Source organism: Schistocerca cancellata, chromosome 5, assembly GCF_023864275.1.
Source record: "Schistocerca cancellata isolate TAMUIC-IGC-003103 chromosome 5, iqSchCanc2.1, whole genome shotgun sequence".
Lineage (NCBI taxonomy): Eukaryota > Metazoa > Arthropoda > Insecta > Orthoptera > Acrididae > Schistocerca > Schistocerca cancellata.
Window position 1 is genome coordinate 270,038,933 of NC_064630.1, and position 26,121 is coordinate 270,065,053.

Consider the following 26,121-nt stretch of genomic DNA (forward strand, 5'->3'; position numbering starts at 1 on the left):
AGCACCTGACACACAGCAATGGCTACTTGGTAAAGATTAATTGTTAAGCTTACGACTCGAACCACACTACTGCAGCTCTATCTTCAACCTCAATTGTGTCTCATGTTGCAATGGACCAACTTTGTTTCTATTTGGAGGGGCGATCTAAAACTTTTCTCTCCCCTTGAATTTTGAGTCTCAAATTTCAGGTGTGGCTTAGATTCGAGCAAATACGGTAACCAGAACAATTCCACAAAAATTTTGTGTTTCAAATTTTTGGTAATTTGACCTAACTTTGTTATGCTCACAAGCAAACTGATCAAATGGTTTTAATGTTTAAACAGTCTTTCAGTAAACAGCATGTCTGAAGACCAGATCATTTCTTCCCGTAACATTATTTCTGTCAGGAGTCATTAAGACATTTACAAGATAATTTTGAGACTGGCACTCCAATACGCCACACAATTATTAGTTTTTAGTACATAAGAATTGCAGACTGACATTTATTTCCTACTCCTAATTTCCGTGAAAAATGTCAGGTGACAGACCATTTTTTGCGCCTTTTTTTTCCAAATGAAGGCAAGATTATTACATACAAACTGTAATTTCACTGCACATGCTTCGTGAAATAATTATAAAAGAGAAAATGCAGGTTCTCAAAGTTAGACATATGCAGAATTTGTTCAGTAAAAGACAACTGTCAGTGAATTTTAGAAGTACCAGCAGTGGCATCCAATGTCACTACACACACACACACACACACACACACACACACACACACAGAGAGAGAGAGAGAGAGAGAGAGAGAGAGAGAGAGAGAGAGAGAGAGAGATCTTATGACCTATTCTGTACAAGGAAATCAAAGTATCCATTCTGATCAGTGATCTGATTACCACTCCCTTGCCTGTCACAAATATCTTCTCAGAACAGGTTACAATTACTAAATTGCAACTCTTCAGCAATCACCTGACCCTAATGAAGAATTTTCAGTGATTTTGGCTGCTGTCAATGTTTTACTGTCTTCAAATATTTCTAGCAATATGCTACCTGCAGCAAATCTGTGCAAAATATTTTCGGAATCACAAAAGGTGTCTCAAACTATGCTTACTACTTGTTTGTTCACATTTTAAAATGTCTTCACTACCCACATTTCTCTGATGTAGGCATCATGCTTATTACAAATTATCCTGTTTTCCCAACAATCAGGTATTTATCTAATATAAAATGTTCAAAAAATTCTGTCAAACTGATGAATAGGCAATTTTTTTCTTTTTCATTTGAAACATGTAAAGTCTATTGAAGTTCAAGTGTAAGGCTACCTCACTAGGGACAGAAAAATATTGCACAAAGAATAACGTGAAACAATGTTTAATGGGCTATTTTTTCAATATCACAAAATTTGTAATTTAGCTGTAAAAAGCAGGTTGAGGTTTGCATATAATCAAACTGGGAGTCATTTCCCACATAACGACACTGAACTTGGCCAAAAAACAAAACGACACAGAGCGTAGCCAAAACCAAAACGACACAGAGCATGGCGAGCAGTGCAGAAAATGACACTGTAGTGCAATAAATGAAGAGTAACTGGATTACCACAACTCTGGGCATTTTCAAAATAGTTATTTTGCCCAGTGTTACACTGTACAGTCACAGTCAGGGCCAGCTTGAAAACATTTCTCCACACAAGCATCTTAAAATTTGGTGCCCCCTCCCTTCCTCCCTTTCCACTCTTATGCTTTCACCCATGTCAGTTTCTGCTAATTATCTTACACTTGAGTGCCCCTCTCAGCATGGTGTCCCAAACAATGACTTGTCACCAGCCCTGGTCAAAGTACAGCTAACTTTCTTAAAAAAATTACATTTACACTGTCAAAAAGAAAAAATAAAGGAAATTCAATGAAATGTGTTTCCACAAAAACTGTAATGTATAGCATTAACTTAAGCATGTTACATGCAATATATGTATCATGTTATTCCCACAGAGTTAGAAATAAAAACCAAACTACTCTATTTGTGTCACATTCAACGGAATTGTTGGCTACTGAAATAATAATTACACTGAATCTACATTACGATACCTGTGTAAAGGGTCAAAGTAAGTAGAATTTTAATGGCTAATTATATGACATCATCTGACTGAATGTAAAATCAAATTTACACAATAAGGAAAAATGCAAAGTTTCTCAACCTTTACTCATTGTAACGAGGTGTGTTCATTTCTGTGCAAGGCTATTTTTTTCCTATTAGAGACCTTGAAAAATTAGTGATGAATCAAAAGCAAGCAACCACAGAGAAAATAGTGTCATTTTACCATGAAATTAAAAGCAACGTGCTAAAAACTACAATAATCAAAAACAAGAATTGGGGCAATTCAGTGGTTCTTCAGAATGTTACGAACAGCAACAAATTGAATAAAAAGAGATGTACATGAATAAACATTTTTGAAATTTGAGCTTTAACACTCTACAGTAAGATTTTAAATTACAACAGAAGATTGATAATAACTGCTGTTGTAACTGCATCAGAAGAAATGATGCTAACCGTCCATGGTATTAATTAAAAAGATGTGCATCCCTCAAGTCATAAACCTCCACGACACCTTTATGCAGACAAGAGGAACACGTATTTTAGCATGCCCTACATTTACAACATAACTAAATTCACATGCCATAGGTTTACAAACCTAGGAGGACACGGCATGCCTGAAATTAATGTACTGATGCATTCAGCTGCCGTGTCACTCACCTGACAGGAATTATGAGGAAGTTTGCGCTGTGATGAATCTCGTGAGGTTGAATTCTGTGTTGCTAGTTTAATCGGATGTAGTATAATTTTCTGAAAATTTTTTAAAAATACACTGCTTAAATTTGAGATAACATGTTCTACTATAAGAAATCCCAGTCTAATCAGAAACTGAATCAACTAATTTCAAGGGAATTTGAGCAGCAATGTACCTAACATACCAAACATGTAAGGTGGTGGTGGCTTAATCATGACAAATGAAGTCCATTGACTAAGAAGGTAATAATGTGAGTCAGTATTAAAAGGTAAACAATGAATCTGTATGACACAGAGCTTTAACTGCTGTTTTATTATTGAAAAAATCTAATTACTCCCCTTAATTCTGGAGTTACATTCCACATTATGGAACAACAGAGACTATACTTAATATTTTAATAAAGAGCAGTCTAGACAGCAATACATTTTTTTACTTTTTATTCTGGTTACATGTTTTGGACTATATGGCCATTCTCAGACCAAGGCTCCTGATGTCACAAGCAGCCAGTACCGACTGGTACCTGTCATTAACTGTTTCACTAGTCAGTACTACACATCTCTGTGCTCCAGCTCCTCATGTCACCTGGAGCCTTGGTATGAGGATGGTCTTTTACACCAAAACCAGTGACCAGAACTAAAAATAAAAAATGCATTGCAATCTGGAATGTTTTTTATTAAAATAAACAGTAATTATAACTACTTGCTGCCAATGCCATGTATACTTTTTGATATACCAATTAAAATGTATTCCAATTTATTTGACAAGAGCATTATGTTTAATGTGTGGCTGTCAAGTGTTACAGAAGGTAGTAGTTCCCATAAAATACACTTACTGAACTAAAATTACACAACTGTATGAAATATGGAACATCCCTGCAACATGTCAAGGGTTTCCATGCTGTTAATCATTTCAATTTGACATTACTGAAAAGTTCAGGACTCACCTATATACTTAGTAAACTACTGGTTGCAAACAAACTATTTATTCGATATTGCAGTGTCTGTATTAATCAAAATTACGATGCAAAGTTCCTTCGGGCATGCATGCATGACACATTAAAGTTTGGGTTTGGCTGTGAGTCGTGCTTGGATAGCCTAATTGTAAGGCAACTGCTCGCGATAAGAGGAAAATGTGGTTTTGAATCCCGGTCTGACAAATTTTCATTGTCACCGTTCCATTATGCAGCTAACTGCAGTCCACATTCACAACTGCATATACATTTCATGGAAACTATTTGTGAGATCAATATTCTGATACTAAAATTTCAATACATCTACATTTACACTGTACTAGAATATATATACATGGTGTTACAAAAAGGCACGGCCAAATTTTCAGGAAACATTCCTCACACACAAAGAAAGAAAATATGTTATGTGGACATGTATCCGGAAATGCTTACTTTCCATGTTAGAGCTCATTTTATTACTTCTCTTCAAATCACATTAATCATGGAATGGAAACACACAGCAACAGAACATACCAGCGTGACTTCAAACACTTTGTTACAGGAAATGTTCAAAATGTCCTCCGTTAGCGAGGTCACATGCATCCACCCTCCGTCGCATTGAATCCCTGATGCGCTGATGCAGCCCTGGAGAATGGCGTACTGTATCACAGCCATCCACAATATGAGCACGAAGAGTCTCTACATTTGGTACTGGGGTTATGTAGACAAGAGCTTTCAAATGCCCCCATAAATGAAAGTCAAGAGGGTTGAGGTCAGGAGAGCGTGGAATCCATGGAATTGGTCCGCCTCTACTAAGCCATCGGTCACCGAATCTGTTGTTGAGAAGCGTCCGAACACTTCGACTGAAATGTGCAGGAGCTCCATCGCACATGAACCACATGTTGTGTCGTACTTGTAAAGGCACATGTTCTAGCAGCACAGGTAGGGTATCCCGTATGAAATCATGATAACGTGCTCCATTGAGCGTAGGTGGGAGAACATGGGGCCCAATCGAGACATCACCAACAATGCCTGCCCAAACGTTCACAGAAAATCTGTGTTGATGACGTGATTGAACAACTGTGTGCGGATTCTCGTCAGCCCACACATGTTGATTGTGAAAATTTACAATTTGATCACGTTGGAATGAAGCCTCATCTGTAAAGAGAACATTTGCACTGAACTGAGGATTGACACATTGTTGGATGAACCATTCGCAGAAGTGTACCCGTGGAGGCCAATCGGCTGCTGATAGTGCCTGCACACACTGTACATGGTACGGAAACAACTGGTTCTCCCTTAGCACACTCCATACAGTGACATGGTCAACGTTACCTTGTACGGCAGGAACTTCTCTGATGCTGACATTAGGGTTATCGTCAACTGCACGAAGAATTGCCACGCCCATTGCAGGTGTCCTCATCATTCTAGGTCTTCCCCAGTCGCGAGCCATAGGCTGGAATGTTCCGTGCTCCCGAAGACGCCCATCAATTGCTTCGAACGTCTTCCTGTCAGAACACCTTCGTTCTGGAAATCTGTCTCGATACAAGCGTACCACGCCACGGCTATTGCCCCGTGCTAATCCATACATCAAATGGGCATCTGCCAACTCCGCATTTGTAAACATTGCACTGACTGCAAAACCACATTCATGATGAACACTGACCTGTTGATGCTATGTACTGTAAAGCAATGAGTCGCATGTCAACACAAGCACCGAAGTCAACATTACATTCCTTCAATTGGGCCAACTGGCGGTGAATCGAGGAAGTACAGTACATACTGACGAAACTAAAATGAGCTCTAACAAGGAAATTAAGCATTTCTGGACACATGTCCACATAACATCTTTTCTTTATTTGTGTGTGAGGAATGTTTCCTGAAAGTTTGGTCGTACCTTTTTGTAACACCCTGTGTGTGTGTATGTGTGTGTGTGTGTGTGTGTGTGTGTGTGTATGTGTGTGTGAGACAGAGAGAGAGAGAGAGAGAGAGAGAGAGAGAGAAATTTTTGTAGTCTCCTCACCAGGACAGCCAGACAAGTCACTCTGTCAATGCAGCTTTCATGAAGTATAAAATAGGGGAGATGTTGTTTCACTGAAGATAACTGAGTAAGTTCATCCATTATAACTTTTTGTAACTTAGTCTTGGGGAAGAAAAAAAAAAAAAAAAAAAAAAACCACATGTCTGCTGAAAAGAATCTTGTTCTTAAGTCAAGTTTCCGGACAGATAAAGCCTCCGATGCTCAACAAGACCAGCAAATAACAGATGAATGCCCCTTATGTGAAAAATGGGTCCAAAGGTAATTTTGTGTGTGTGTGTGTGTGTGTGTGTGTGTGTGTGTGTGTGTGTGTGTTTTCATTTAGACTGATATCACACTGCACTATCAGTAAATTCCTTATGACAACTTATACACAAAAATTGTGGTAATCTTGTTCCCAAAGTTTTGACCAACAATCTAAAGAACATTTTTGTCTCAATTCCACATGGGCTGACGGACTGTAACTACACTCTGTTAAAACTACTTATCTGTCTTGTAGCACAACACAATTGTCACATTATCAGTCAAACATCTGGCATTTCTGGATTCTTCACCATGACAAAATGTCAAACTATGATGCATCAACAATGTGTGTGTTTTGGGTATGAAGTACATTCCTATTTTCCCATTCTCTCCACAGCTTAACCCATTGCCAACCCCTTCCCCCTTTACAGCTTGTTTTTGTACCCGAACATCAAACCTGTTCTCAAAAGGAAAGCACCTTGTGAGCATTAGAAGTACCCAAACTACCACGACAAGATTCTTAAACCCTGTCTCCACTGATACAATGTAATGATTCAAAGCAACTATTTTGAAAGCTACTAAAGAAGTGCACCACATTATGCAATAACCAATAGTGTCAGCCTGACAGTTTCATCTGTTATTAATACCTGTTTTATGCAACTATGACAATACTATGAAAAGAACAAATTACTTACCCAGCATGTAGTAGAAATGCTGAGCCGCAGATAGGCACAATAAAAAGACTGTCAAATTGTTGTGCCTATTTGCAACTCAGCATCTCTGCTTATGGTTAGTAGCTGTCTATCCTTTCCATAATAGTAATTATTGCATCCCAGATTTTCCACTGTTTTATACAGCTGACATGTTTGTCTAAATCAAATACTTGTGACACGTGACATGCACCATCATGTAAATCAGTCACGAACCATGTTGTGGGTGTCAATGAATATTAATTGTACAAAGTGTTTAGTTTTAAAATCCTGAGAATTCTGAAGACTGCGTATGTGTAGAAACAAAAGTAGAGTGTGGTAATATTGTCTGCAAACACTCAAGTCAACCAATTCTTGCCGCAGTTTTGTGCTTTCTTAAATTTTATTTTATTGTTAGTTTGTTTTTATAACTCTGCAGTGGTTGTATGAGGATTCATTTTTCCTGTGAGTGTTTTTCCACAAAGGAGACCAAATATCTAAAAGCAAAAGTTGTTTTTTTTTACAATACCTGAACAAAGAAGTGCCTTTACTATTTACAAATAAGAACATAAAGAACATGTTTTAACAAAAATTATTTCAAGAGTGTAAAAGTCAACTGTACTGAAGGAGGAGGAATATTTTTTGAAGTTATTTGACACCTGAAAAGAAAATAAGGCCCAAAGAACAAAAGTCAAAAGACAGTATGCACTGCCTTCTAAATATTGTTTGGTGTGTTTGCACATATTTCTTCAAGTGAATAAATAAATTCTGAAATGTTTGCATGGCATTTTTCCATTGTAATAGTTATCAGCAGTATGGAGAACTTACTACATGACCTTCAAGAACATCCTCTATGAATTTTGCTTTGGTCATTTAAAAAAATACCATCATTGCTACTTCCTTAATGTTGTTACTTTACTTTAACTTTTTGTAAAAAGGATGTTACCTCATTTATCTGAATACTGGGCGAAGCGTCACTATTCTACCGATGTTTAGTTTATGTGAACACACCATCATCTGACAATGTCATTCTGTAGATGCACAACTGAATCATCCTTAAACCTAAACTATAGATGGCAAGCTGCACAAGTGACAGCACTCAACAAATATTCCAATTTATACACAGTAACAACCAAACATGACAAATGAGACTCAGTAAAGGAATATTTCAGTGAGGATGGTGCACTACACACACTTCCCACGAATAGCTAACTAAGAAAAGAATTTTGCTCATGTAAAAGGAAGCTTCACAGAATGTGGGTTTCACTGGGTAATTCATTTTGGCAAAGGGTTGAGGACTTACCAAGAACGTTTTCTCCGAAAAGCACACACACAATTGGCATCACCCAAGGGAGAGATTCGTTGTGATAACAAACGTCAGTGTTTGCAGCCCCATTCACCAGATACCAGAAGCCGCCACTGGAAATTTCAGTGTGCTGGTGGTAAACGACACAAAATTACTGAGACTCGGCACTGAATACCATCACAGACAGAAGAAGGGAACAGTAACCCATCACTGGCAATGTAAGAGTATGACGAAAGATAGAGTCAGTATGTTACCATATGAAAAGCCATCTTTGTGTGTTACAAGAAGAAATCTGAACTGAAATATTGCCTTGTTTTGAAACCAAATGATGTGATAGAGAGAGAGAGAGAGAGAGAGAGAGAGAGAGAGAGAGAGGTGTTCCTGAGTTCTGGTAAAGGAGATTTTGGCATTCTGTTGAAAGATGTAGAAACAAGCAGAAAAATGCTCCTATTGTAGCACAAAAAAGGCAACTACACTCCTGTTTCAAGGACTGACTGAAAAGTCTCATACCTGCTGCTTTATTTGACCTTCCTCAGTACCTATAATATTTTTCCGAAAAATTTTGGCATGCAAACATACGCGTGTTCCTTTTAACACCGAACTCACCTCTCACTCCCACAAGCTTGCTGAACTATAACTCACTCACACCCACTAGTCCATCACTGTACATCACTCATACACATCTAGTCCCCTTCCCCATTCTCTCTCAATCGTTCAACCCAGCTCATTATCATCTCTGTCTCCCTAACTGCCACTGTCTCCTGTCTCACAGCAACATCTCTTTCATTCTGTCCAACTACTACTGTTTCCTCTCATATTTTGACTGTCATTGTCTCCTCCTTGGTCTCTCCAACTGCTATTATCTCATTTATTTTTCTCCACTGCTGCTATTTCTTCTCACTCGCACCTCTTCTCAACCCCCCCCCCCCCCCCAAACGACACTGCAACATTCATTCTTTCTATACTACAACCACTGTCTATCTTCCGGTATTTATTACTTTTTGATCTCTTTCCCACTGCCACTGTCTCCTCTTCCTTCAGCATAAAAAAACTGAATATGTTCGCATACCAAATTTTTTGCAGAAAGTTTTAAGATGCTGAGGAAAGTAGAATAGGTAACTGGTACCTTACTTTTCAGTCAGTCTTTTAAATATGGACATAACTGCCTTTTTTGTGCTCCAATAGCAGCATTTTTCTTCCAATTCCCTTCTCTTCCATGCCAGAGCATTGCATTTTACTCATATAAAAAGAACGTCATTGGATCAGTAAAATTTTAGTTTATTTGTGTGAAATTGAAACAAGGCAAAATTAATTTTAAACCTCAGACTGGATTTTATGTGCACAAAAATTTTTCATGTGCTTCAGTACTGCAACACGGAGTTCCCAGAACCCCTATGATGATGACACACACACTTTATAGCCTATTTCTCCATGTTTCAACCTTACACAGGATTTTCACATGCATATTTTACGTGCACAAGTACAGTAACTTGGCACCTCTGTTTCTTGGAAATGGATGTGCAGCAACATATACGCTGCCTATTTTCATATTACGAAAGCATAAATTCGAATTCCACCAAACACAGCACATTAGTTTCTGGAGCATAGAAATCAAGATTGTGATGCCCATTCATAAGCCAATCATAGCTAATGCCACGTGATCTCACCAGCCGATGACAGCAGATATTAAGAGCATAGGACAAGCGATACAGTCAGCCAATAGCAATAACAGTGTTAAGTAGTGTGAACACACAAAAAGGAAAAGTTAATGGTTTACATTAATATACATAGTGTAGCTACAAGAAAAGCTAAGCTTCCAAGTATAATATTGGTCTCTAAGATTAGTAAGCAACAAAAGAAGCGAAGCTTTCACAAGTAATATTTGTCTTTTTTTTTGCGCGTGTTACACTTTAAGATACATCATACAAATCTGCCAGTAAAATTTAAAATAATGACATAATTGTCTGTCTTCTGAACTCAAAATTTTTCTAAGTGGCTGGTCCTCAAAGTGTTAAGTTTTAAAGGAGAGTCAAACACACTATGATTTAAGAAATTAATTGCACATTCTCACATGTAACATAATTCATCTTGCATAAAAGGAAATTTAGTTTAAAAGTCACACTTTCCAAACCACCATCTGCAATATTTTCCCGAAAAACAGGTTCGTTTTAGCAGTTACCAGAGAGCGCCAGAAAAAAGGCATTATTGTGCATGCACAGTTGTAACGATATAGGAAGCCCGTACGTACAAAGCATTAAGAGATCTTACATTATGTCATAAAAGGAACAGGACATCATAGAATATGCCAACGGCATCGGAATTTCGTAATCTACAATAAAGTACATAATTGAGCTTTAAGTGCACATCGGTTTGTCCAGATTCACAATGAAGTAGGCCTCACCTTATATTAAGCTTTTCTGTGTGGTTTTCGGGATGTAAATTTTCTTGGAGTACCAGTACTGCACTTATCTTGTGCTTGGTTTTTTACTATGGCATAATGCCATACGTGTCAGAAGATGAAAATGTGCAACTGAAATTCAGCGAACAATTGGAACTAGCCAATACTGTGGAATGAAACAATTTCAAATAAATTGACTGCCTCAGTGGAAAAGACTAGTAAAAGCCAAATTTCTTCAGAAAAAAAAAAGAAAACTTTCTTTATTCTGCAGGGTAATTAATGCTTGACTGCCAAAAATGTGGAAAGAAAATCAGAAAACTGAAAATAGTAATATATTTTTGCATTCCATAATTATGTGAATGTATTTTAATTCACCTGATAGCTCCTGATCACAGAAATCCATTTTGTTATTATTTGACGTGGGAGCCGTAAACTAAGAGAAAACAGCGAAATCACTGAACATAAACACAGATCAAGTGGAGCCTACCCCTCTCCCCACTTCAACTCTGACAATTCTGCACATGCACAAATCTGGCAGATAGGGCATGCCAGAAAAAATTTTCTTGTTAGCATCTGGTTGCTTGCTGCTGCTGTCAATACAGCTAACAGTCACAACTTCAAGTAGCCGGAAGCAGGAGACGGTACTGTTCACACGCAACTCAATGCATATGTGCATGAGCCCGCCGGCAACTGCTGAAAAGACCCTAATGTATACAGTTCTGATGTCACACTCATAGAAACCATTTTACTGTAACTAAGTATTGCATAGTCTTCATACAAAGGCCTTTGACACACTTTGCTGTTGGCAGACGTTTGTGTGCGCACAGTGTTTTGTTATTGTAAATGGTGCATTCCCTTGGCAACTAAAGTTTCATTTTTTTCCCCCTCTTGTTTATGTTGTATTGCTGCAGTATTTTTCTGCAGTAATGATATACAGTAATATTCTTTGTTAGAGTATCAGTTCTTACTAGTCCAAATTACAAAAATTTAACTGAAAACTTTAACAATGAAAAATTCTCAGAATTCCTATAAAAATTCCCGGATTTTTCCCAGCTGTCCCAGCGTGTATAGACCCTGTAGATAAATGCCTAAAGAATATACCATTATAATTTGAGCAACTTGCTGTGGCAATTTATTTATATATTCACTGTTGTCTGTGGGGAGGGGGGGGGGGGGGGGGGATGGAGAAAAATTCCTTTCTCAAGTTTTCTCACGAACCACTCATGACCTAAATGGTGCCTCCATAAGCCCCTTAAGGTACACTGTAGACCACATCTAATGGGGGAAAAAAAACAACCAATTTGCTCCATTTGTTGGAGGAAGTTTGTGGTATTCAAACTTTGACCCTGTGCAGTAGGATAGTTAAAGTAACACGATTCTTCTACTGGGCAAACAAATGGTCCTTACCACAAGGGCTATCCAAAACACTTGACCCTACCCATCTATCACCAACAGAACCTGGAATACGAGCCACAGAAAAATCCAGTTTGTGTGTATTGTGTTTTGAAAGCTATTGGTACCATTTCCAATCACATGTGTACTGATGAAAGGTGGGACCTGCATATGAACCACGTACTGCATAGAACAACAGAACAGTACACATCTAAGGCAGTGAGAGAGAGACAAACATGCCATTGGGTGCATACATTACACCAAGCAGCAATGGAACAGTTAATTCATTCCTCTGATCCACATAATATGCCCCGCAGGTGTATCACCTGTAAAGTACCCCATGTGTAGAAGTGATGACAGGCATTTTGTCACTTAACTTAATGAGCATTTGCACTTTAATATCGGACTGTGTGTGATAAATCTGAACTAATGTGTTTAGAGTAAGTGGTCTATCAGTTAGAGAAAACCCAAAAACTGAAGTCGTCATTCTTTCTTTTCAACGGGCTAAGCATGTTACTGCCATCATCGTGAAGTATCTTTGGATAATATTTAAATGTGTATGTATGTGTTTGCTTCAGGGAAGGATCACGTCACTAATGCAATTCCGAGCCATCTGGCACTCAGAACTTAATCAGGACACAACTGGCAACTTCCGAAAAATATATTCATGTTTATTGTAAACTTCTGTGGCATTCAGTAGGGAACTTAACTAAAAGCCTCACACTTCATCCAAATAAATATCAGTAAATCATTCCTTCTCATACAATGTAACATTTCTCCTTAAATGGTTCTTTCAGAAAATTGATTATCTCTGCCGTTTGTCTGTTGTGTATTTAGTACAGAAAAAAATATTTGCGCCAATTACTTTGCACAGCAGATACCATAAAACATGCCAAAAAGTTATAAAATTAAAGAACATATCTGAATAAATACAGTTACTGTGTTAACCCACGTACAAGACCACCCTGAAATAAGATGACCCCACTTTTAAGAGGCTCATCAAGAAAATTTTATTTTAACATATTCCTAATAAAATTACGAAATGTTTTATTGATATGAAATATCTGCCTAAGAAAGAGATTATATCTATTCTAAACTTATGTCATTTATTGATTCACTGCATTTTGCTTACTATCTAACCAAGTCATCTGTGGTATCACTATTTTTAACAACCATCACTGGGATGACAGTTTCACCTGACCACTAAAAGTGAAAAAAGAGAAAGTATTTCTATATTCTAGCAGCAATAAAATTCACAATTTTGGTTGTCACAAATATTTAGTTGTTTCTTCCCATTTTGTTGCAATTTCCATGGTTATGGTCATGGTGGGTAAGAACATAGCTGTTTCATGCAAGTACATAGGCAGATTTCATATCTATACTGATGTCAGAATGAGTTTCTGCTTACACAAACAGGTCCGCCTGCTGCTCTTTGGCTGCATAGAATCAGCAGCTGACACACCTCAAGGTGAGAATTGACAATATTGCTGCACGAAACATAAGTACACCACTTTCCCCATCTACACTTTTACCACTTCCTGCAGAAATGGATACTACTGTTCAATATTTTAAAGTCACTCGATTCAGACTACAAGTGGATTCAGGCAAACAGCAGTTGAAACGTGGTGCAAATACGTAAAAAGCCAGAGTACATGTTATAGATTCCCATGGTTGGCAACATGACAAAATTTGTTGCTCATTCACCACTCCCCTCTCCACAAACATCTTAGCTCTCAGCCAAGTTGGTGTCACTGTTCCCTTTCCAACCTTCTCTTAGTGCCAAGCTGGAGCAACTGTGATAAACAGACTGAAATATTTTCTTTAGAGCTAAGTTTTCCATTCACACTGCAAGTAAGAGATGGTAAATTAATATCCATACTTTCAATTAGGTAGTTAATCAATTTAATGTGAAAATTTGGTTTTATTATTACGTACTGCTGTCGTATGTAACAACATTAAGTAATATACAAATAAAAGATCGCAATTATGATTCAGTCCTATTCTCAAACTTTCGCTCGTCCGGCAACCTATTGCCATCTGTTGGTACTACAGGGTGTTTCAAAAATGACCGGTATATTTGAAACGGCAATAAAAACTAAATGAGCAGCGATAGAAATACACCATTTGTTGCAATATGCTTGGGACAACAGTACATTTTCAGGCGGACAAACTTTCGAAATTACAGTAGTTACAATTTTCAACAACAGATGGCGCTGCAAGTGATGTGAAAGATATAGAAGACAACGCAGTCTGTGGGTGCGACATTCTGTACGTCGTCTTTCTGCTGTAAGCATGTGCTGTTCACAACGTGCAAGTGTGCTGTGGACAACATGGTTTATTCCTTAGAACAGAGGATTTTTCTGGTGTTGGAATTCCACCGCCTAGAACACAGTGTTGTTGCAACAAGACAAAGTTTTCAACGGAGGTTTGATGTAACCAAAGGACCGAAAAGCGATACAATAAAGGATCTGTTTCAAAAATTGCAACGGACTGGGAACGTGACGGATGAACGTGCTGGAAAGGTAGGGCGACCGCGTACGGCAACCACAAAGGGCAACGCGCAGCTAGTGCAGCAGGTGATCCAACAGCGGCCTCGGGTTTCCGTTTGCAGTGTTGCAGCTGCGGTCCAAATGACGCCAACGTCCACGTATCGTCTCATGCGCCAGAGTTTACACCTCTATCCATACAAAATTCAAATGCGGCAACTCCTCAGCGCCGCTACCATTGCTGCACGAGAGACATTCGCTAACGATATAGTGCACAGGATTGATGACGGCGATATGCATGTGGGCAGAATTTCGTTTACTGACGAAGCTTATTTTTACCTGGATGGCTTCGTCAATAAACAGAACTGGCGCATATGGGGAACCGAAAAGCCCCATATTGCAGTCCCATCGTCCCTGAATCCTCAAAAAGTACTGGTCTAGGCCGACATTTCTTCCAAAGGAATCATTGGCCCATTTTTCAGATCCGAAATGATTACTGCATCACACTATCTGGACATTCTTCGTGAATTTGTGGCGGTACAAACTGCCTTAGACAACACTGCGAACACCTCGTGGTTTATGCAAGATGGTGCCCGGCCACATCGCACGGCCGACGTCTTTAATTTCCTGAATGAATATTTCGATGATCGTGTGATTGCTTTGGGCTATCCGAAACATACAGGAGGTGGCGTGGATTGGCCTCCCTATTCGCCTGACATGAAACCCTTTGACTTCTTTCTGTGGAGACACTTGAAAGACCAGGTGTACCGCCAGAATCCAGAAACAATTGAACAGCTGAAGCAGTACATCTCATCTGCATGTGAAGCCATTCCGCCAGACACGTTGTCAAATGTTTCGAGTAATTTCATTCAGAGACTACGCCATATTATTGCTACGCATGGTGGATATGTGGAAAATATCATACTATGAGTTTCCCAGACCGCAGCGCCATCTGTTGTTGACAATTGTAACTACTGTAATTTCGAAAGTTTGTCTGCCTGAAAATGTACTGTTGTCCCAAGCATATTGCAACAAACGGTGTATTTCTATCGCTGCTCGTTTAGTTTTTATTACCGTTTCAAATATACCGGTCATTTTTGAAACACCCTGTATCTCCACAATGGGACTTGCAGCTGTAATTTATTCTTGCAGTAACAGTTACAGTCAGTTTAATATTATTTATTTTCTTTGCTAGACATTTCATTTTGGATTAATTTTCCTTCTTGTTTTAAATGAATTTCACCATGAACATTTAAAGCGGATTAAAAGCAGGTAAAATTTTTACCTGGTATTCTAATAGGTGAACAGTGACCAATTTATCATTTGCAATCCACTCAGTAAATCATTAGTCTCTCATAATCAAATAGAAATTGGTCTGGGTTCTGAATCATCTAATGTGTTCTGATGGACATTTCTGTTTTTGAATGTTACCTTTATTTAAGAAGCAGCATTAATGTTTATATATAGTATCCATATATGTATGTGAACATTTATTGCAAACCTGTTCAAACACAAGAGTTTGTAAGATGATAGAACTTAACGCTATTTCCTCCTGTGTTTCAGAAAATAGTCAGATTTTAATCAGAGCACTAATTTGTCGTAGTGGCTAGTTCATACCGGCTCTTGCACCAAGCGATTCAATGCCGCATGACTAATCGAGCAATATTTACAGCTGTATCAAGTGCTTCTATGTTTACGGAAGTCTCGAGCCTGTTGGAACGTGAGTACTTCTGCCGAGCACTGACTTTCAGTATTCTTCAAAATAAATCTGCAAGTGACTTCAATAACCACAACTTCATCTCTAAATGTAAGAAGAAACCTTTAAATGTTTGAATGTGCATTTATACTCTACCAAACATTGTAAAAATGCTGACAGCAGCAACAGTTTAATCTGCAAATATAAAAAGCCCCTGTATTTTTTGAATGATGTATTTGGGGATAAAACCTCATCTTATATGGGTAAATATGGATGTTATTTTCACCATTTTTATAGCAACCTCCAGTGCATCTGTGTCAGCTTCACGCTCCTATCTGATTGTCATTACTTGCACTGTTTTGTATACAACAAATGCCAGTCTTCATTGAAGTTCAAGTTCCACATAAAACAGGGAATGCCTAATAACTGCCTGGATTAGTCTGTACATTAGACTTAGAAAACACTGGCTTCTAATGGGACCTTACCTAGTAAAGTGTTAACGTGTTCGTATCCTAACCTTTGAATTAATGAATGGTTTACTTTAAACAAAACAACCAACATTTGCTAATATGTTGGGAAGGGACAGTACAGATTGTGGAATGCATGTTAGAAGATTGAGTCACACACAAAAAATAAGTTCAACATCTAGACAAACATAATTCAGAATTTTTTTTAAACATTATACCTTTACACTTTCATTATTTTCATAAATATTTCTATGCAGCCACAAATACGATCAAGAAGCGGCGAAGATTATTAACATATGAAATTGTGGATAAGACAAAATTGCCCTGTATTCAGCATTAAAATAACTGTGGACTGGAAATTCTGAAAGAGTACAATTTAAGTGTATAAGGTTCCACAATGAAGCCAAATTACATATCAAACCCTCTGCCAGGCACTTAAATGTGATTTGTAGAGTATCCATGTCGATGTAGAAAGCCAATACAGTGCCACGAATCTTTCTGTTTGCGTAGTATGACAGATAGTAGAGGGCAACAGAGAGAAATTCAGATGGAGTGATTATTTAAAAGCTTAGTATCAACTGTAGTTGATTGTCGAAGCATTATGCTGGATGTCAATTTCGAGTGTTCATGGCGTTTAAATACAAAAATGAATGCCAATAAGAAATGAGGGAATGTGACTCACTCTCAACAAACAATATCATTTTTCCTTTAGCAGCTAAGTTTTTCATTTACAGTGCAAGTAAGAAATAGTAAATATGATCTCCATACTTTTAATGAGGTAGTTAAATAAATTAATGTGCAAAGTCAATTTCGATATTACATACTGCTATTACTTCTATGGGTGTTAATTTGTCATCTTCTGAACTGAAACGTTTAGCCCACAAAACTGCAACATGTAATACTCAAACATGGTTCCAGCACTTTATTATCTAGATTATGGTGCCAATGGAAAGAGGAAAGTATGAGAAAATGCTGCCTCCAATGATGATAATAATAATGATGATGATGATGAAGAAGAAGAGTAGGAGGAGGAGGAGGACAACAACAGAAACACCCAGGCCCTGGGCAGAGAAAATCCCCAACCCGGCCGAAAATTGAACCCGGGACCATGTGATCCAGAGACAGCCTCCAATGGAATGTCAGGAAACTATCACAGCACAAAAAACATTCTAGTCACAGGGATGCATACTCAACATTATTATTTTCTAACAGTGACAATCTTGACAGTCAACAAAAACGTACTTTTGCTGTTGGTTTGCTTTGGTGAACTTCAACAACTGTGAACCACAGAACTTCAAATGTTGCACACTAGAACGTGTTTGGCATCTCAAGAAATGAAAATCTGGAAATGACATAAAACTTAGCTCGAAAACAGAGCTTATCGGCAAAAGGAGTTGAAAGGTTTACTGGGAATGATTATTGCCTGATTCACTTGAAAGTTATTTGATTTCACATTGATATCTGTAATGTAATTATTGGTTAGTTAAATGATTATATTTAGGAAACTAATTTTCATTATTTTGTGATTACTATGTTAAACAGACAAATAGATGAACAAACAAAATTCAAAATATTGCTGCACGTGTTTTCTTAGTATTTCTAGCCATTCTTATTTTAGTTACCAAGTCACTGAACATAACTAAATTGATCTTTATAACAGTAATGTCTTCAATACACCACCACTTTGGGGTTACACTGACAATGTAGTCTTCCTTTCACAAATGAAAGACTGGAGTGAAAATTCTGATTCATCACATTGTACAGATGGAAGGTTCTGAAACACCTGACATGCTAAAAACAAAGTAATCAATGTTAAAAGGTAAGTAACTGAGGCCCTAATCCAGACATCACAGTTCCATCACTAACGACTTATCTTTCTGACACTATTTTAACTTTAGCTTCCCAGGTCATTTTTGTTCACACACAGTCCCTGGTGCAGTCTACGTCAACACTACATTTAAATAGCCATAAAAATTGCATTCCACAATTTCAGGGAACAGTTCAGATTTTATGTTAAAGATTACATTAAAACCACACAAAAAATATATTTTTGTGTATATTTTGAAAATTACTTTCACACAAAAGCATTTAATAGAAAACTACAAAAAAATGAACATAATATTACATGATAATGTTAATGCTGCACCTACTGGAAACTTTTGTAGTGATTTCAAGTCAGATTGGCTTCATGCAACAATGGCAAATATAAGAAGTCTCTTCTTTTTCGAGTCACAGATGGAGCATGTTTTGCATTTTCCCAACTGTTCTACAATGACTTCTACTCTTGGTTCTACTAACCCAAAACAAGGTGAAGGGTGCATAAAGATCACAGGGTATGTGACACTTGTTGATCTACTTAAATTTATTGTGGTGTCACCAACAAGTTTACAATCTTCTTCAAAAATTAAAGTGGTTCACCTGAGTACTGTCCTTGCAGGAATTGTACAGGCCTAGTCCCCCACTTATGTCCAAAATGCAGAAAAATAATGCCACTGGCCATCACTGGAATACGCTTCTATGAGCAGCGATATTTGTTTCACAGAAGAAAATCTCATGTGCCAAAATAAATTAGCACCTTCGCACTATTCCTGTATTGTATTATGTTCACTATCTGATCCAACATCACTTCCTAAACTGACCCCAAACCATTTTAAAACAGTATCCTCAAAGTCAGACTCCGTTAAACATGAACAGTAGACAGAGAACTTGCTGCTGAATCCATAACAAAGTCTCGGGCGCAGTCCCTGAGACCACTGGCATGAAAGAAGCAGTAAAGCAGAAGTCCATGTCACATTCACGTGGCTACTCACAAAGGAACCTCATCAGCATCACGAATTAACTAGACAACATTCTAATCTCCTACCCTACCATATTGCATTAGCAGCAGAGTAAAAGTAAACACTAGTGAGCATTCTCCTCGCAACTAAATTTATTTTTCACACAAAATTGCAACTATGCTTAGCAAGGTGCCTTAAACATTTAGGAAGGAGTCCAGTGTATCGCATGAAAATTTATGCACTACAAACTAGGCCAGCAGACAAGCAGCTATTAACTGCTGAAAAATCTGAAATTCGCAAGAAGCAATGGCAGGGGGTAGGAAGCACAAACACCACTTCAATTTTTTTCTTCTTTCTTTCTTTATCTTCCATTGGTATTTTTGCAATAATATAGGCCCCAGAGTATAGTAATTGCTATTTTTTGTTCAACTTACCGATCTTTGTCGATTTGGGATGTGTTCTAATGAGGACTTGTTGCCCTTCGATAAAATGTGTAACTCGTTTTACCTTTTTGTTGTATATTCTCTTTCTGTATTCTGCTCTATTCTCTAGTGTAATTACTGCTTGTTTGATTTTGTCCTGTAAAGTTAACTCTTTAGTAAGTAATTTTGGTATGGGTGATTCCTATTCATCAGTTTGCGTGGTGTTAAACGTAAGTTCTTACAGAGAACTCTGTTCAAAGGGACTGCCTTAATGAAACAGCATCCCTGCAGTTCTTTTCTGTTCTGCAATGCTGCAAGCAACATCAATAAAAATTGCAGTAGTCACGGATGTGGTCTTGGAAACAACAATACACTGTAATTGTCTCAAGAAACGACCACAATTTTCTCTACACTGGCATCAATTCCCATCTTGTTTCAGCATTGTCTCTGTATCTCATACAGTGACAGCACTCAATCCGCGACACCACAATATGACAACATGTAACAAGTTTTCAGTTCTTCAGAGTTGTTGTCATTCACAAATCCTAGTGTCCTCCTATCACAGCTAAGCCTTTTATCCAACTGATGGTCCATGAAGGTATTCTAATCAATCTCCCTTGAACTGACACACACTCAAAAGCACCTGTTTTACACCTGTAAGATGATTACTTCATGTCACGAACAACATAAAATGAACTTTGGTGTATGTTACACCAACCAAGACAAGAAAGCATTATTCTTCATTAATTCAATGCACCAAATGTGTGCACGTTAAAGACAATGAAAGTGCAGCATATTTCACTGACAGATAGAAGTATGTCCTGCCATTACTTGGGTGAATAAAAATTACACACTTATTGTACACCAAATTACATAATTCTGTTTCAACTAAAAACTGTAAAATCTGCATGCACTTCATAATTTCCAATTCACAAATTACTTATCTCAAAAGTCAGCCACAACAGGCAAGTGAATCTGTATGTTACACTATTTTTTGTTTAGTTATTTTATTTCTCACATGCCTTCTCAAATTCCACTTATGATAAAAGTCAAAACCAAGAAACTTAGACCTGACCAGAAAACAACTATCAACCGAATAAACAGCTAATAAGAAATGCCATTCTACTGCACTATGACATCCACTCCCAACCAAACGTCAGCAATCTACTGAAAACTGTGCATAGCCTGTTAAAATGTACAATGCAACACAGTTTCAGGAGTGTGTGGTATAGCATATCTATAAGTAACTGGGAAAGAAAGTATGGTCTAATGCAAAATTTATACTGATGTCCTTTTCCCCTCCACCATCAAAAACAATGTAAACAAACAACACAAAGTGTTGGTTCTTACCTCTGTACTGCTCCTGTCATGATTAGTCCTGTGTTCTGAATCACGGCTCTCCCTGCTCCTTTTATCTTTTGGAGACCTGGCACAGTCTGTAATGTATTACACATGTAAGATGTAAACATTATTCAGCAATAATTAGACTCACTCTCAGTCAATACAGTTTTTTTCTGCAATAAAAATGCAAAATTTTAAGAAAGTAATCCAGTGCACTTAAGGTGTCAACATTTTCCTTCGCCAAGCCATATAAGACAGCAGAGAAATCTACAAAACTCATGCACCTTTCTAAATAGCAATCACAGCAACTGAATGTGTGAAATTACTCTATCAATACTTTCATCCTGCCTCTATGGCAGACAGCTACTTTATGAAACTGATCAGAAACTATCACTTCAAAGAGGCATGCTGATACTGTTACAATAGATCAAATATTGCAAATAATGTGTGTTCTTAGATAGTGCAACAGTGGTACAATGTCACTTTTAGAGCAGCCCTTGCATTGCTCTCCTTGTTGAAAAGAGAATGTATTTATTAGTCAGTAGGATGTCCCACTCAAAAATAACTTTCAGAAGCGCTACAAAGGAAACAACACCACTGATGAAATTTTGCTTCTTCCCAGCATGTACTTTCAACAGTTTCTCATATGAATATTAATGATGCCACTCAGTTACAATACAAAAGGTGAAGGAGAAGAAAGAAGGTTGATTGTGCAACTGGCTGACAGCCATCAAGCCTTAACAGGAATTACAACTGAACCACATTTTGAAACATAGTTAAAATCGAACTAAAAACGGAAACAGAAAAGTACCTCCCTCAACACACACACACACACACACACACACACACACACACACACACACACACACAGAGAGAGAGAGAGAGAGAGAGAGAGAGAGAGAGAGAGAGATTCCAACAAAAACTCAGTAGGAATCTGGTAAAATTAGATAGAAAATACGTGATCTCTTTTAGCATAAACACATCCCATGTTACTAAGAAGTCGGATCAACAACCTCCATAAGATTGAGAAATCACAAGTTCTCTTACTGCTAACACATTTTGTTATTACTTTATGCCACATGCATTCATTTCAGATTGAATAACCTAAAACTTTGTAAATGGTTGACGGGAGCCATTGAAAGGTAAACTGTTTAGCACGAAATGCTCTGTAACATGATGCTTATTTAATTAATAAGCACAATTTTCTAGTTTATAGATTCCTTCACCAACACATCATTGAAACTAACTACACCAATAATTATTAGGCTACTGTTAATACTTCTAAACACAACAATACCACATTGTTAACTTAAGATATATCTAACATTACAATTACTTTATTTATACCAGTATATATCAAACTAAAAAGTGGACTTTACAATCATGCAAACTTAACCCATAGCAATGAGTGAAATAATGTCTAGTTTGTAGTTTAAGAGTTCACACAGAAGGTGTCCATCAAATATTTTCCTTTGCAAAGCTGAAGTTGATAGCCAACAGTTAGACCCACGTAAACTTGATGCACATATTCAACGGAACTACTCACACCAAACACTTACTCAGTGCACTGCAAAATACTGTGGCGTGATGGACAGCTTTCATATATCTAAAGGCAGTACCTATAAAATTCACCTCAAATATCTTAAGGTAATAGAATTCACTCTGAATTGTTTGTTTCACTGACCGTGCACACTACCAATGACTGTTTTGCTTATCCATGTGTCGACTCTGCTTGAAAGGACACTGTAATTTACTACCCGATACAAACCACAAAAACTTAACTGCTAATGAAATCTCATCTACAAAAATATCACAAAACGCTTAATATTGTATTATTTCACACATTAGGTCCAGGCACTAAACTTCTCACACTAAAAGTTTGGTATGTAAGATAAATCTAGAAGTATGATACCACGAAGTGTTTATAGACCATTAACCTTCATTAGAGCTCTGAAATTAGGGATATCCAACAACTGACACAGAATGAAACAAAGACACTGTTACTTACCGGAATATTTGTCTCTTGATTTGTAGTCTCTGTTTTCTCTCTCCTTCTCACGAATTTTCTGTAAGTATGAATTTTTTGCTTGGTAATTCCTATCTCTTGGACTTTGTGAATCTGGGCTATCTGAACGATATGAGTTCCCGTTGGGTGAATCTCGCACTCTCTCGTGGTTATATCGTCCATCATAGCTTTTAGAGCTGCTGTACTTCGAATTCTGAAAAACATATTTCTATGAAAACCACTAACTCATTCCACCACTCACCACAACCTGCACTTATACAATAATGTTATCAATAAAAAGTAACGGAACAGACTAAACTATGAAGTACATCGGAACAATACATGCCGACGTCTTCACTTTATATGCACCAGTAATTACATATAATATTTATTTTGGCTGCCTGTGAAAGATTACGGCATAACCAAAGCGACCTTCTGAGTCTCGTTGAAAAAAAATAGTTACTGCCACGAATATAATTGCTGTGAATTCATCGATCAGGATTCTCGTACCATTATACTGTTTTTACCCTTACACCTCAAAAAATAATGATATTTATTAGTTTATCATACAACACGACTCCGATTGTCATCTGTCGCGGACCCAAAACCGATCGTTCAATTTGTAACTAGTACTTTGTTTACCTGATAGGGATGGGCTTGGTGTTTTTCAAAGTACCTAAAATGAAACAAAGAATAATATCAGTACGTACAAACCAAAATTTAAAACTAAACAAAGAGAAATTTTGTTGCTTAGCACATCCAAATTAACTGAATATGGCGAGAGGTTGTGTCAGACGAATTCAGATTTATATTGACAGGTTGGTGCGTACCCATCGGAAATCCTCTGAGGTTTCCTTGCATGCATTACCATCAATGCAAGTATCTATGAAATATGTGTGGCTCCAATTGCAGCCCTGTTGCTGATTTACTGTCATAAAAATAACATCAACATTTATTTAACTACAAACTTCCTTCTCAGGCGCCATGTCACATTCGGAGACGTGAGCTCCGGCTGATAGGTCGAGAGCTCGCAACCTAATTGGACGAAATGTTCGGAGTAGTGTAGGAAGGCACCGCCAGAGCGAAGAGCCAAAATGGTGGACAGTTTTCCACTCAAAAAGTTAACCTACTGCGGGGCAGGTCATAAGATGTTTTCTGTCATCACGTATTAAATGTTTCTAACATGAATGTATATCCTTAACATCTTCTACATGAGCTTTTCTTGTTTGTCATTCTGTTTATCTCTCTCATGACAGTTGCCGTTCTCCAGTTCTGTAGGAAAAACAAACCAAAGATTGTTTTCTTTTTTGATTTCGCACTATTGTCGTAACTGACAGGTAATAAAAATGAACTATTCTTTTAACAACACCTTCGTAACAGGAAGATATGTAACAAACATACACAAGTATTTTTCGATGTTTTTTAACCCAATATTGTTATTCACAGACAAATACTGTAATCTATTTGTTTCTGAAAAACTCAATTTCTGTTGCCATTGACAACTTCAACTCCTACACAAACATGTTTCGAGGGAACAAATTTCGTATAAGATAACTTATTGCTACAAACATTTTTGAATGTCAAGAACACCAACTTCTAAATTCCAACTTGCTCGTCAGCCTGGGGCCCTGGAGCGTTTTTTAATTGCCCTTTGTCAGTATGATCAAATTATGCTAATGTTTAAATATGGGTCCATAGTTTTAGTAAAATGCCCATTTAGCCTTGCTATTTTTTATCTAAGCTTTGCTATATCAGTGGAGCTGGTAATCTGAGAATGTGCAATGTTTCTTCTGTTTATCTACAACTAAAGCCATATCGGCAATCCATTGTGAACTGCGCGAAAGAAGCTACTTCCTATTGAGCGAGTTATTCTCCTTCTGTTCACGTATCGAGCGCGGGATGAATGTTTCAATACCTCTCTGCGTCTATAGTTAATCTAATCTTGTTCTCACAGCACTTATGGGAGCTGTACGTAGAGGGTTGTAGTAGGGCAACATTCCTAGTCTCATCATATAGAGCCGGCTAATGAAACTTTGAAAGAAGACTTCCTAAGGGTGGTCTGTGTCTATCTTCAAGTGTCTGCCAGTTCAGTTTCTTCAGCAATTCTGTGAGACTCTCCCACGGGTCAAGCAAATCCTTGACCATCGTGCTGCCCTACATTCAATATCCCCTACTACTCTAATTAGGTACGGCTCCCACACTCTCGAACAGTACTCTAGGATGGATGATTTGTAAGCAGAACACTCTCCTTTCTACATAGATTGTATTTCCCTTGTATTCTACCACTACATTGAAGTCTGCCATCTGCTTTACCTAGGACTGAACATAATGGTGGTTCTACTCGCAATTCATATCCCGATAGTGTTACACCCAGACATTTGGATGAGTTGACCGATTTCAACTGCGACTCGATGATATTGCAGTCAGGATACGACGTTGTAACTTTTTGCAAATGCACAATTGTACATTTTTGAACGTTTAAAGCATGTTGCCAGTTTTTGCACGATTTCCAAATCATTTTAGATCTGACTGAATGTTTGTGTACCAATTTCCAGAGAGTACTTCATTACAGAAACTGCATCATCTGCGAAACTTCGGGGATTACTGTTAGTATTGTCTGTCTGTAGGGTCCCACGAAGATGTTCATGTCAGTAGTATTCCGCCATTTACATTATTTTGTGCTGGTCCCATAAGTGCTATTTTATCAATAAATCGTTACCATGCCACTGAAAACTGTTTGAGCACATGAAAAAAACTATGCTTATTTTGCATAATATACGTCGCTTATGCAATGAATGCAATTGGAATCAAATTATCGGTTCGCAAAGAAAAAAAAAAGAAACAGGACATTACATTCAACTCAGTAAAGTTGGTCAAGTTTACTTTCATTGCAGTGGAAGCTCTGTCGAATGCACCTAACAATAGTGTTCTACAAGTATGTTGTGTAGTAACAGCAGATGATTGTTTCAAATGATATCGCCCCATTTTGGCGTACGGTATGCATGTTTCGAATGGGCCTGTACTGCTTCAGACAAGATACAGAAGCTGCAAGTGCTGCAGAAATCATCCTTGCGGCGACCGTTACACGCCCTCACTTCATTAGGGTCGCTGAGTTGCCCGCGAAACATTCATTAAGCATTCCTCCAGTGATACA

The 26,121-nt window shown here is 37.7% G+C and overlaps 1 protein-coding gene across 2 annotated transcripts in view; it reads right to left on the reverse strand.

The window, feature by feature from the left end:
* The window catches only part of LOC126187462 (WW domain-containing adapter protein with coiled-coil homolog), a 99,097-nt gene extending 75,092 nt beyond the window's left edge, over positions 1–24,005 (reverse strand). The window contains exons 1-5 of one of the 2 annotated variants that reach the window (XM_049928556.1): positions 23,798–24,005; positions 23,610–23,643; positions 22,971–23,181; positions 20,972–21,057; positions 2,725–2,814 (exon numbers count right to left, since the gene is read on the reverse strand). In XM_049928556.1, coding sequence (XP_049784513.1) covers positions 2,725–2,814; positions 20,972–21,057; positions 22,971–23,181; positions 23,610–23,643; positions 23,798–23,838 — 462 coding nt within the window. In that variant the 5' untranslated portion in view covers positions 23,839–24,005. The remainder of the gene's footprint in view (positions 1–2,724; positions 2,815–20,971; positions 21,058–22,970; positions 23,182–23,609; positions 23,644–23,797) is intronic. The other variant, XM_049928557.1, reaches the window with a different exon arrangement.
* Between the last annotated feature and the right edge of the window lie 2,116 nt (positions 24,006–26,121).